Source organism: Chenopodium quinoa, unplaced genomic scaffold (assembly GCF_001683475.1).
Source record: "Chenopodium quinoa cultivar QQ74 unplaced genomic scaffold, ASM168347v1, whole genome shotgun sequence".
Classification (NCBI taxonomy): domain Eukaryota; kingdom Viridiplantae; phylum Streptophyta; class Magnoliopsida; order Caryophyllales; family Amaranthaceae; genus Chenopodium; species Chenopodium quinoa.
In genome coordinates, this window is record NW_018742764.1 from 80,996 (window position 1) to 93,299 (window position 12,304).

The following is a 12,304-nucleotide window of genomic DNA, read 5'->3' on the forward strand; positions in this document are numbered from 1 at the left end:
TTATATATGACATGCGCATCTTCAACAATGGGGTTATCATCTACAGTTTATTCAAAAATGATTGGCTACCAACATTCGTACCAGACTTGATCAGCAAATACATCTTTTGAATTGCTTTGTAATACAAATACATTGTAATTCTAACTATCCTATTTAATTAAATCAATTGTTGTTGCCGATTTCATTGATTTCGTGTCATAAATCCTCAATCTTGTGGCTTGATCAGTGAATAGTTTTAGTGGGTAATAACTTGTAAGCAGGGGGTTGAAGGTGGAGAACCACTAGTCTCTGCCACACTACACTTACTACACCAAAAAGGTAGAGTATTGTGTAAACCAGCAGACCACCAGACCAATTCCAACTTCCAATAGACCACCAGCAGCAAAGAGACACCACACCAACTCAAACCAAAAGCCAGCAGCAGCTGACACACACACGCAGGCAGCAGAAGAGAGGTTAGCCAGCAAGAAACCCAGAAAAGAAGGCACAGCTAGAGCTGTCAACAGCAGATAAACAGCCTGCGAAACACACATACCACTTCCTAACAGGGCAGCCAATAGCAAGAGCCAGCAGCCCCACAAACAGGAAGACAAAAGCCAACAAGCAGCTACAGCAGCAAACAGCGACACAGCACATCAACAACAAGGCAGAAGACAAAAACATCAACCAGTACACCTTGCAATACACTACAGGCAGCAGTAAAGACAGGCATACACCAAACAAGCAAGAAGCACACAACACAGAACACACCAGCAGCCTGAACCAACATACAACAACTAGCACCTCTAGACACCACACCAGCAAGCTTGCAACAACAAAAAGCACATAAAAACGACCATTGATAAACCAGGCAGCAAGCAAGCAGCAACAGCACTTCCAGCATGACAACCACAACACAAACAGAACCAGCAAGAACCAACCCAGCAAGGATCAGACTTTAGCAGAGCACTAGCAAGAAACATCAGCTGTCAGAAATAATAAGAAGACAGAAACAACCAAAGCAGACCAGAAATTCAGCACTTGCTGTTCTTCCACAAAACTTTACTGCTGCAATATTCAATGTACAAAATATCAGCAAGAAATTCATAATATGCCATAGATAAGAAGCAAGAGACTAGAAAAATATAGCCATTTTTTTCATGATCTTTGATTGTAAAAAGAGTAAGTGAAGCAAAAAAAAGCTCAAATGATAGCAATTCTTCATCACCAAAACAAGGTGGTTACAATTGAACAAGTACATAAACTAAGTAAAGAGTTTAAACTAAAATGCTGAAAAAGACAGTAAGGCTCAAGCAGGCAGCATGCTTTATTAATTTGAGGTTTTAAACCAGTGAGCAAACGAGGGTGAGTGACATCCACCTGCAAAAAGATAAGCAAACAAATAAGAGAGTAAGAGACATAATAGTGTTATAGTGATTAAAAAAACATTACATTCATTTTCAAAAACTCAAATACAACTTACAAATCTGGCTATGCAGAAGTATCATCCACATCCTTCTCCTTCTCCACCTCAACCCCATCTTTCTCCAACTCAGCATAACCATACAACCAATTTCGAGTTGTTATCAAAGCTTCGACATGTTTGTGCAAGAGTGAACTCCTCCACCTATTTAAAACTCTGCCACCCATGCTAAAAGAAGATTCGGAAGCAACAGTAGTAATAGGTATCACAAGAATATATTTAGCTATACGACCAAGACTTGGGAAAGTTGTTGATTGCTCCTTCCAATAGCCCAAAATATCGAATTCCTCATCAACATTACAAGGTTTTAAAGGCAATTCTAAGTATAATTCTAATTCATATTTACCCATGTCACCACTAGCAACATCAGCAACAAAATTCTGAAATCACAAATAAAAAAGTTCATAACAGAATAACCCAAAAAAGTAATTAACATATTGAATAATGATAATATTTGTCGTTATCTTACCGCATAAACTCTACTAGTCTTGCGTGGACGATATGCATCTGAATTTGAACTACCTTGGGAAGAATAAGTAGGAAGAGGATCCTTGTAATGGTTAAACAATTGAACAAATTCATGATACACCTCCTGAACTTTTGTTTCAACCATGTGAGCTTCATACAAATCCTTAAAAAGATGTCTCAAAAATTTCAACTTAAACCGAGGATCAAGAATTGCAGCAAAAGATAATAGCACAGAGTAATCAGACCAATATTTATCAAACTTGCAACGCATAAGATCTGCCATTTCTTTGAGTTTTTGGATCATCCCCTTTAGAAGCAGCCACTAATAGTGACTCAATTCTACAAATGTTGGAAACATAAAGATTGGAGGTGGGATATTCAGAACCGGAAAACAAATTAGTAATGTCATAAAAGGGTTCAAGAAAATCACACATTTTTTCTACTATATCCCATTCATGAGCAGTAAGCGCCAAGTGATAATTGCTCTCTATCCTACCGAACATTTTCAAAGCCGGTAAAAGATCAAGAGCTCGACGAAGCATTAAGAAAGTAGAATTCCATCTAGTAGGAACATCCATCCATAGCTTTACACCTGTAGCTAAATTACAACTAGAAACACACCGCTCAAACCTTATAAGTCTAGCTTCAGAAGAATCAACATACTTCACATTCTCCCGAACTTTCGCAACAGATTCATCAATGACTTTCAAACCTTCTTTGACAATTAAGTTTAAGATATGGGCAGAGCATCTAACATGAAAATATTTACCGTCAAGAGGTAATTTAGCCATTGCATCCAATTCAATTTGGAGTTTCCCAACCATAGAATCCATATTACTTGCATTGTCAATAGTCATACTATAAATTTTTCTTTCAATACCCCAATCTTTGATCAAACTAAAAACTAGATTATAAATTTCATGACCATTATGGGGAGGTGGAAAATGCCTAAAGTTCAGCACCTTAGACCGTAATTTCCAGTCATTATCCACAAAATGGGCCGTAAGAGACAAATAACCACGAGTAGTACAAGCTGTCCATACATCACAAGTCAAGGACACTTTACTTGTTAAGGCCTTAAACGTATTACGAACATATTGCTTTAACACATCATGCTCTGTCATGCACCATTTCAATATTGTGTTTCTAGAAATAGTTCTAACCTTGGAATTCAAATATGTATGCAATTCCCTAAACCCCTCATGTTCAACAATACTTAAAGAATAACCATGCTTCAATATAGCTCTAGCAAATAACTTACAGTATTCTTTTTGGTCAAATTCAGATGCATTAGACTCATCAGACTTACCTGAATCTTTATATAGTGGGCACTTATCAAGGTGTCTCTTTAGATTAGACGTACCAGTTGAACCACTATGTTTCTGGACTAGTCTTTTGCAAAACTTGCATGCAGCATGTTCACCATTAATCTCAAAATTCTGCCAAATAGGAGATCGCTTTCCTTGAATTGGAGATATTGATTGATGGGTTCAGGTGTTGGGGTAGCATTTCCAACACTCATGCATGTATTTGATGCTTGCTCAAACTCGAAGTCACCCACTACACCAAACAATCAGGCAAAGATTAGGAGTTAGATCAATAAAAATGCATAATTTATTATACTACTTTGTAATAAAGAGAATTTTGAAATATATTTTGTAATAGTAAGACATATGATTGCCAATATTTTGTTCTACTCTTAATTCATACATAGTACTTAGTAAAAGAGACACACAACACCTATAATCGAGCAACTGTGACAGCAAAACCAGAAACTTATAAATCTGGCGATTCTTTTTTTTTTTTTTTTTTTTTTTTTTGATCTAATCTGGCGATTCTATATACATGCAAATCAATTAATTTTTGCCAATTACTTTACAATGGCATATAGTATAAGATTGATACATTAAATTTCACGTTTTATTGTTTCTGAATCACTATCTCCTTAACTGAAGCATATAAATGGAATCTGCAAAATTTAATTAGAATGAACCATACCTCTTTCAGCTGCGTAATCAAATCCATCCTCCGCCATGATAGTTTGACCCCTTTAACACCAAAACATATTAACAAATTAAACCCCTAAAAATTATCAAGAACATCTAAATCTAAAAATTTGCCCTAAACGTTTTAATCCCTAAATATATTTAAAATCAAAATGCTAAGCATAATATTAAAATGTAAAATTAACAAATTATTTAAAATCAAAATGCTAAGCATAATATTAAAATGTAAAATTGGACTGATTACCACTCCTTGACTCCTTGTTGAAGGTAGAATACGGGAGTGAGATTTGAGATTGAGAGTGGGATTGTGTGAGTCTAAGAGAGGCCGAACAGTGGTGAATTATAGCCATGGGTGGATCTCTAAATTTTAGTATATTAGGAAAGCTAGATTGTAATGGCGGAAATGGCGAGATTTGCGCTGAGAATTTTAGTATATTAGGAGTTCTACGCTCTAATGAAGGTGATAATTTGAAGTTTGAGAGTGAATTACTGATGATTGAATTGAACGCTCTAATCACTCTTTTTCCTTTTTATATTTTTTTTTATTTTGTTACCTAATTAAGTCGTAAACTATCACATTTTTCTCCAAATAATATTATGTCATATTTTTTTCCCTAATTATATGAGTTATTTTCCTATTTAAGCTTATTCAAATATTTTCAATAAAATTCTCTATTATTTGTATTACAATTCTCTAGTAATTACGATTTACGAATACTACTACTTTTTATATGCAAGTTCATTATATATTTCAATTAAACAATTATGGTGTACGAATACTACTACTATATAGGCGCATGTGCATTAATGTAGTCAATTACGGTTTACAAATACAATTTGACCTTAGGCTTGTTTGTTTTATCCTATATTTTATATATAAAAAAAATCAAAAAAAAAAGTTAAAAAAAAATAATAATTTCGAATAATGATTGAATTGAACGTGATAATGATTGAATAAGATGATAATCTGACCCACATAATTTACATGTACCCGATCATGACTTGACTTGTTTGTACTCGAGAAAGTGGTGACTCGAACAAGAGTTGTTAAAAGGATTTTATTGATCTTTTATTTTTCTAATTTTATTATTCATTTGCCTATTTAATCTTATTTAAAAAAAAATGCCATTAAAAAAAACGTGAACTCGGATATGAACTTATAAAAAATAAATAGGTTTAGATAATTTCAAATAAAATAAGTTTAGAAAAAAAATTGTTGTATTTTAATTTATCTAAACTAAACTTATTTTATCCGAATTTATATGAACTTATTGTATTTTATCAAAACAAGTCATCTCGGATATGAACTTATCTGAAATTGTTATCCCTACAATGAGTGGAAACAATGTGAATAGATTAGAATAGGGTTTGAACTTATCTTCTAAAAATCTAAATTAAACCTTATCTTATCTAGTTTTATTAGAATTTAACTTATCTGAAATTATTTCTCTTATAATAAGCGAAGTAATTGATAATGAGTCAACGTGAATGTCATTACATACGCTGTTAACAAACCAACCCAGAAAATGTACCCAAACCTGATATGACTAGACCTGAAATCAACCCGATACCCAGATTAATCCAATATTTGAGATCCGAACCCGAACATGACCCGACTTGTAAATGACCCGACCTGATTGTAACCCGCAAATAATCGACTTGAACTGAACCCGACTTGTACCCGAACATGACCCGACTTGTAAATGACCCGACCTGATTGTAACCCGCAAATAATCAACTTGAACCGAACCCGACTTGAACCCGGGAATGACCCGACCTGATTATAACCCGCAAATTATATGACTTGTACCGAACTCGACTCAAACCCGAGATTGACCCGACCTGGTTATAACCCGCAAATTATTGACTTGAACCGAACCCGACTCGAACCCGAAAATGACCCTAACCCGTTTTAACCCGTGAAAACCCGAATTAAACCCGACCTATTATTCACCCGACCCGAATGTAACCCGACCTGTTATTAACCCGACCTAAACCCGACCCAAACCCGAAAAGTTGTATGACCCGACGTTACCCGACTCAAGCATGACCCAACCCGAACCCGACCCGTAAAGATTATGACATTAACCCAAAATTAACCGACCCGAGTTGACCCGACCCACACTAACCCAACCCAAATCCTACCCCTTTACCCGAATTGACAGCTCTAGTTCCAACATCTTGTACCACTTTTTAATTTTTTTTTAATAAAACATGGTTGCTAAATTTAGGTGGGTCATTTGCAATAATTAATTGAGGAAAATGAAATTGGGTGCCACATATTTTGTTCCTTTTCCACTGATAACAGCAACTTCCCTCTTTTTAAATTAGGGAAAATTCTAGTTCTGAAAAGCTTACATTTTTATATTATTTTTATTTATTTATTTTCAGTATGGGTGAATACTCTACTGATGCACCTTTACTATTGAAAACACCTGAAGTTGAGAAGAAAACAACACCTTAATTATTCAAATCATCAGCAAAATGGGTTCTGAAATCTGTAATTTGGGTAGTTTTTGTTTCCTGGATTTTGCTCATGTTTCTCTATCCTTCAGGGTTTATGACTCATTTGGTTAATCATAACTGGATTAATGCTACTAATGGAACTGTTTTTGGGTTAACAGGTTTGTGAACTGATCGCTTTCCTTTGCATTTTTTCGTAATTTTGCATTTTTTTCGAAATTTCCTTGACTCGAAATGTATTCATTTTGATCATAATTTGCAGGAAGTTTGTTTTTTGCTTTCACTGCACCAGTTCTGTTATTGGCATTTCTTGCCATGTTGTATCTCATCATCTCAGATGAGGAAGAGATTCAAGAGTATGTAGTTTTTCTTGTTATTTAATGAATCTTGAATTTTATATAAAATACGTCCTACAAGTTATGTCACTTAGATTTAGGGTACTCATGTCCGACATGGAAACGTGTCCAAATATTTGGTTCAGCTGTATTTTTGACAACTTTTCCATAATTTATCGAAAATATTGAAAATACAACATGGGTGTCTGTGATGAAATGAAGAGTCCGAGTACCATAATATATAACACTAGATAGATATTTATTCTGATGTTCAAATTCTTTGTGTAGTTTGTTTATGAACCCTGAACTGATATGCTTGTAGGAGCAAGCCCTCGAAACGTCCTGCTTTGCGCTTATGGACGTTACCTGTAATGGTGGACGGACCGTTTGGGGTGGTTAATGCAGCAGAGTTCATAGGGATACTTCTCGTTGTTGTGTTTGTTATTTGGGCCTGTGTTATTGTTACTATACACAACTGGAAACTGATCTCTTCATATGATGCAACTTCCTTCTTCAAGAGGTAATACAAAAAAATTTACTACTATGTGTTATACCTTTGTTACCTCTACCTAGTTAGCAATTATTATACTGCCAAACTACTGTATAGTTGAAGTTTGAAATGTGCTTTAATTCTACCAAACTGCATGGTTTTCCCCATATGTTGCAGCTTTAATTTATTCTGTTCTTGAGACTGAGATGGTCGAGTTGACTGAATATTTTGCAAAACAGCTGAATTTAGGGTGAACCTTATCATACATGGTTACACCTATATAAACTAGCTGCAGAATTTACTTCAGAAAGTTGTTGTTTCAGAACCTATGATGGACCATGATTTTTGTTACAGTGTAAGTACCACCTGATTTTGAGATTGATATCATGTTGACATTAAGTCTGATCACCTGCCTCCTGGAAATCGCCTTGTTGCTTTGTATCACAAGCTCCCAATTCATATTCATAAATAAGTTGCTTTCTGCTCTTAATGTTCTCAACTCTTATCCTATTGTAATGCAAGAGATTCATCCTTGTGTACTGGTATATATAGTGATCAGATTTATAGTAAACGCTACTCTCTGTTACTGTATCATTTCGTAAAATTTATGGCTCATAGAGGTTTGGATTGTTTTGCTTAGCCTTTATTATCACTTTTTAAAGAACATCAACTACTTCTGCCTTCTGTTATCTATATACACATACTAGCAGAAGTTGAATTCATGTGCGTATATGACCCTTTCATTTCTGAAATCTGTCTTACTGTCACTTGATTCTCTAACCTTAACTGTATCATCTTACATTTATTTCCTTTCTAATATTTCAGCTGTTTGATGTTGGAGCAGTCAGGAGCTAAACTTGGACTGATAGGGTTGTTTTGTTTGTCACTTCTTTTTCTCCCCATTTCGAGGGGGTCTATTCTTCTTCGCCTTATAGACATCCCTTTTGAGCATGCCACCAAATATCATGTTTGGTTGGGACATCTTACTATGGTGCTCTTCACTCTGCATGGATTGTTTTATGTAATTGCTTGGGCAATGGAGGGCCGACTGGTAGGGCAAGTGAGTAATCTTGCCTAAAAATTAGTGCGTCTGCAATACGCCTCTATCTTGGACAATAAACTTATATAATACTAGTATAAGTGGCCGTTTAACAAATGTAGAAAGAAATTACATGAACAATGTATATTGATTAACTAGGAAGTGAAAAATGTGTTTGGTTGAACATGAAAGTTTAGCTACCTAAAGGAACTTGGTAAGCAACTTTATAGGAAGTACAGCTTCTCAATGTTTTTGCTAACTATTCACACTTTTCCACTTGTACTTCCCATGATTTTTTATGTCAACCAACCTTTAAGCTTCCAATGCTGCAAATTCATGTGTTTCTTACTCCTCCCTGCAGATATTGGAATGGAGAGATATCGGTGTTGCCAATCTTGCTGGTGTCATATCCCTTGCAGCTGGGATATTGATGTGGGTAACTTCCCTCCCTGGAGTAAGGAAGTAGAACTTCGAGCTATTTTTCTACACACATCAACTCTATGTCGTTTTTGTTGTGTTTTTTGCCATGCATGTTGGTGACTTCATATACTGCATGGGTGCTGGAGGAATATTCCTCTTCATGCTTGATCGCTTCTTAAGATTTATCCAATCTTGTAAGACAGTGGATATAATTTCTGCTACATCACTTCCTTGTGGAACTGTGGAGCTTGTGCTTTCAAAACCTGCATGTGAGTACTTGATCTGAGGCCATATATTTCCATGTTTTTGATAAATTTTCAGGAAAATATGGCGATTGACTAAATTAAACTTGTAGAAGCATGTTACAATGTAAACTTACTCAGTGACTTGAAACATAAGCCAACATAAACTGATATAGATAACTAATTAATTATATGTTTCTTGATATGTCACTGACAGCTGCAATTACAGGTCTTAGGTACAATGCTCTCAGCTTTATCTTCCTTCAAGTTCGGGAATTATCTTGGCTTCAGTGGCATCCTTTCAGTGTCTCATCTAGCCCTCTAGAGGGTAAAAACCATCTCTCAGTTCTCATAAAAGTTCTTGGAGAGTGGACAGATAAGCTTAAAGGAAAAATGTCAAACAATCAAAAGGAGCCCCAGAAGCTTCTCGAAACTCAGCTAAAATCTTTGGTAACTGCTTCAGTGGAGGGACCTTACGGACATGAATCACCATATCACTTGACGTATGTCCTATACTCTCTAAGATTTGTTTATGTTAATGTATGCTCCAAATAGCCGTTGTAAACCTGAATGATAGGCTAATTTTCAAAGAGAATTTACCTATTCAAAACTCTCTGTAACCCCTGAACTCAAAATTCTACTGTTTAATTGACTTATGAGACAGTTTCCAATAGAGTTCTCAACTGAAAAAAAAAAAAAGATCATAAAGCAATACTTTTCAAGTTTAGGGCTATTTTGGATCATGTCAGATTTTTTAGTGTCATTACATAATAACTAATAACCTATAGCCTTAGGTTACCATAGTCCATGGATAGTTTCGCTAAACCTTATTCTTTTTAAGTCTTTCCTTGCACTTACTTACATATCTGCATAACAACAGTCTTACCAATTCTTTATTCTTCTCAGGTACAAATACTTGGTCTTAGTGGCTGGTGGCATTGGTATATCTCCCTTCCTTGCTGTCCTAAGTGATGTCATGCACCGTCTCAAAGAAGGAAAACCTTGCATGCCCAGAAACATCTTTATTGTTTGGGCTATCAAAACCTCAGATGAGCTGCCACTTCTGTCAATGATTAATATTGACTCCATAGACCCCATTTTTTATGATGCATTAAACATCGACATTCAAATATATGTCACTCGACAATCAGAACCTAAATTGGTTAGTTACCCTTCCACTGTTACTTTTTTTTTTCTTTTCTGCACTTCTCATGTACATTTCTATGTTTTTTTTTTTTTTTTTTTTTTTTTTTTTTTTTTTTTTTTTAAATCTTAACAGGAAGAGGGGAAATCATTTGGAGCTATGAATACCTGCACATATCCTGTCTCAAAGCGATCTGCCATATCAGTTTTGGTTGGTACTGGAGATAACATATGGTCTGGAATTTACATCATTGCTTCTTCAATTGGCTTCTTGGTTTTCCTGGGTTTCTTGGATGCACTTTACATAAATCCTTATCGTATATCTGCTTGGTGGTACAAAGGACTTCTTGTATTTTTGTGCATGGTAGCTGCTGTTGTCATCTTTGGGGGTCTAGTTGTGGCCCTTTGGCATCTATGGGAGCGGAGAATGTTGGCTGCTGAGAGTAAAGAATTAGATACCAAGACATCTAACACGGCGCTTCATGATGTGGCAGTTGAACAGAAGAATTCAAATCAAGAGTATCTTATTAATTCAAGTACTCTTCGGTATGGATGTAGGCCAGATTTCAAAGGTACATTGCATTCCCTTTTCTGTTTTTGATACATATTAGACTTAAACCCCGACAATCTGTTGGACACAACATAGACAATCATCGAGCTTCCAGCAGCCTTTCATATAATCTGATCTTATCAGGCTTGTTTGTCAACTCTGTTTAAATTATCAATCTGTGAAGACATTATGGGCAGACTTTTTTTATTTACTGCTTGATCTCAATTGTTATTGCAGAAACTTTTGAATCGTTGTCAGAACAATGGGGGGCAGTTGATGTTGGTGTCTTAGTCTGTGGTCCTGAAACTCTTACATCAACGGTTGCCAAGGAAATAAGATCACACAACCTAAGCAGGAAGCAAAATCATCCAGTTTTCCACTTCAATAGCCATAGCTTCGATCTATAGAGTAATCTAGTTATTATGCTATGTATTTCATAATTTTACCTATAAGTTCAGTACTGGTAATAGGAAGGCATAAGTCTGCATGCTCTTCTCCAGAGCTTTGCTTTGGCACAAGCTCTTTCACATATCTCCATTATGTTGTTACAACCTAGCTTAGTACGTAGCGTAATTTTACATTTTTACTTTATTCTGTTTATTGTACAAATGTATGTTCTGTAAAGAGGTTGTATGGTACTTTCATTTGGCAATGTATATATATACTATATACAATAATACTTATTGTACAGGAGTACAGATTGTACACTTCAGCATATTGAAGGTCACATAAAGTCAAAATTAATCTAGTCGGGTTAAGTCTTTGATTGCTTAGATACTGTTCGGATTCAAATTGAAAAATATTCACCTCAAGTCATATTGTGTTTTAGTTGATCTAGCATGATTTAAGATAGGTAAAAGCGGGGGCTATTTTAGGTTCACATAGACTACTAATTAGATTTTTTTGGATTCAAATTGTTTTGGTTCAAGATATTTTCGATATTGGTTGAAATTTTAGTCGAGTGATCATTCAAGATATGATTGGATCATATCAGACCATTTCTAAAATACTTGATTTGCTTATTTGCAAGTATTGCAATGTTGATGCATATCCTACAATCCTACACAAAGAATTAGTTTTTTTTTTTTTTTTTTTTTTTTTTTTTTTTTTTTTTTTGAATAGCAAGAATTAGTACTTTGTATAGCTCAAGATATGCCGTTCCTATTCTAATTGCAACGTTGAAGTCATTGATTAATATTTTAATTATGTTTTGAAAATATATATCGAGATGAATCTGACAAAACTTAACTTGAGTAAGATTTTTTTTAATCACATATATTGCAAATGACGGTTAACGGAATGTACGTGAATTGTGTAAAATATCAATTGTTGCGATTAAAACAAAATAAATGAAGTTATTAGGGACAAAATATTCATTTACATTGTCTAATCTATTTCTCAAGTTGCATACCATGAAACTACATTACAAATAAAGATAATCAAATAAAGTGCTATCGTATCTTTGTAAAAATTGGTACTACAAAAAAGGTAATTAGGAAATCAAGCCAAGCCCAACATCAATACTTGTAAGCAAAGGAAGCAACGACAATAATGCTGTTGAAACTTGAAGGTGAACCAGAATTGATGTTACTTCAAAAACAAGCACTGGGGCCTTTGTTGTAAGGATGAAGGGAAAGTTTAGATTATTAAATGGAGGAAAAATTCATTAGCGACCCATAATTCCAT

At 34.9% G+C, this 12,304-nt stretch overlaps 1 protein-coding gene and 1 pseudogene across 1 annotated transcript; one reads left to right on the forward strand and one right to left on the reverse strand.

Annotated features, from left to right (window-relative positions):
* Nucleotides 1–305: 305 nt before the first annotated feature.
* LOC110724446 (zinc finger BED domain-containing protein RICESLEEPER 2-like) lies at nt 306–3,965 on the reverse strand. The gene is made up of 9 exons (XM_021903864.1): nt 3,929–3,965; nt 2,191–3,392; nt 1,932–2,093; nt 1,477–1,842; nt 1,329–1,359; nt 1,007–1,047; nt 837–965; nt 635–757; nt 306–518 (listed from the first exon to the last, which is right to left on the reverse strand). The coding sequence occupies exons 1-9, from the start codon at nt 3,963–3,965 to the stop codon at nt 306–308; spliced, it is 2,304 nt and encodes a 767-aa protein (XP_021759556.1).
* Nucleotides 3,966–5,945: 1,980 nt separating this feature from the next.
* Nucleotides 5,946–12,019, forward strand: LOC110724455 (annotated as a pseudogene).
* Nucleotides 12,020–12,304: the final 285 nt, after the last annotated feature.

Excerpts from the sequence above, each read along its gene's own strand:
- LOC110724446 (XM_021903864.1), bottom strand. The coding sequence starts at position 3,965 with ATGGCGGAGGATGGATTTGATTACGCAGCTGAAAGAG. Across the intron at positions 2,094-2,190 it reads GCAGATCTTATGCGTTGCAA|GATTTGTATGAAGCTCACAT; the intron begins GTTTGATAAATA and ends CATCTTTTTAAG. Across the intron at positions 1,360-1,476 it reads AGGATGTGGATGATACTTCT|GTGGATGTCACTCACCCTCG; the intron begins GCATAGCCAGAT and ends ATCTTTTTGCAG.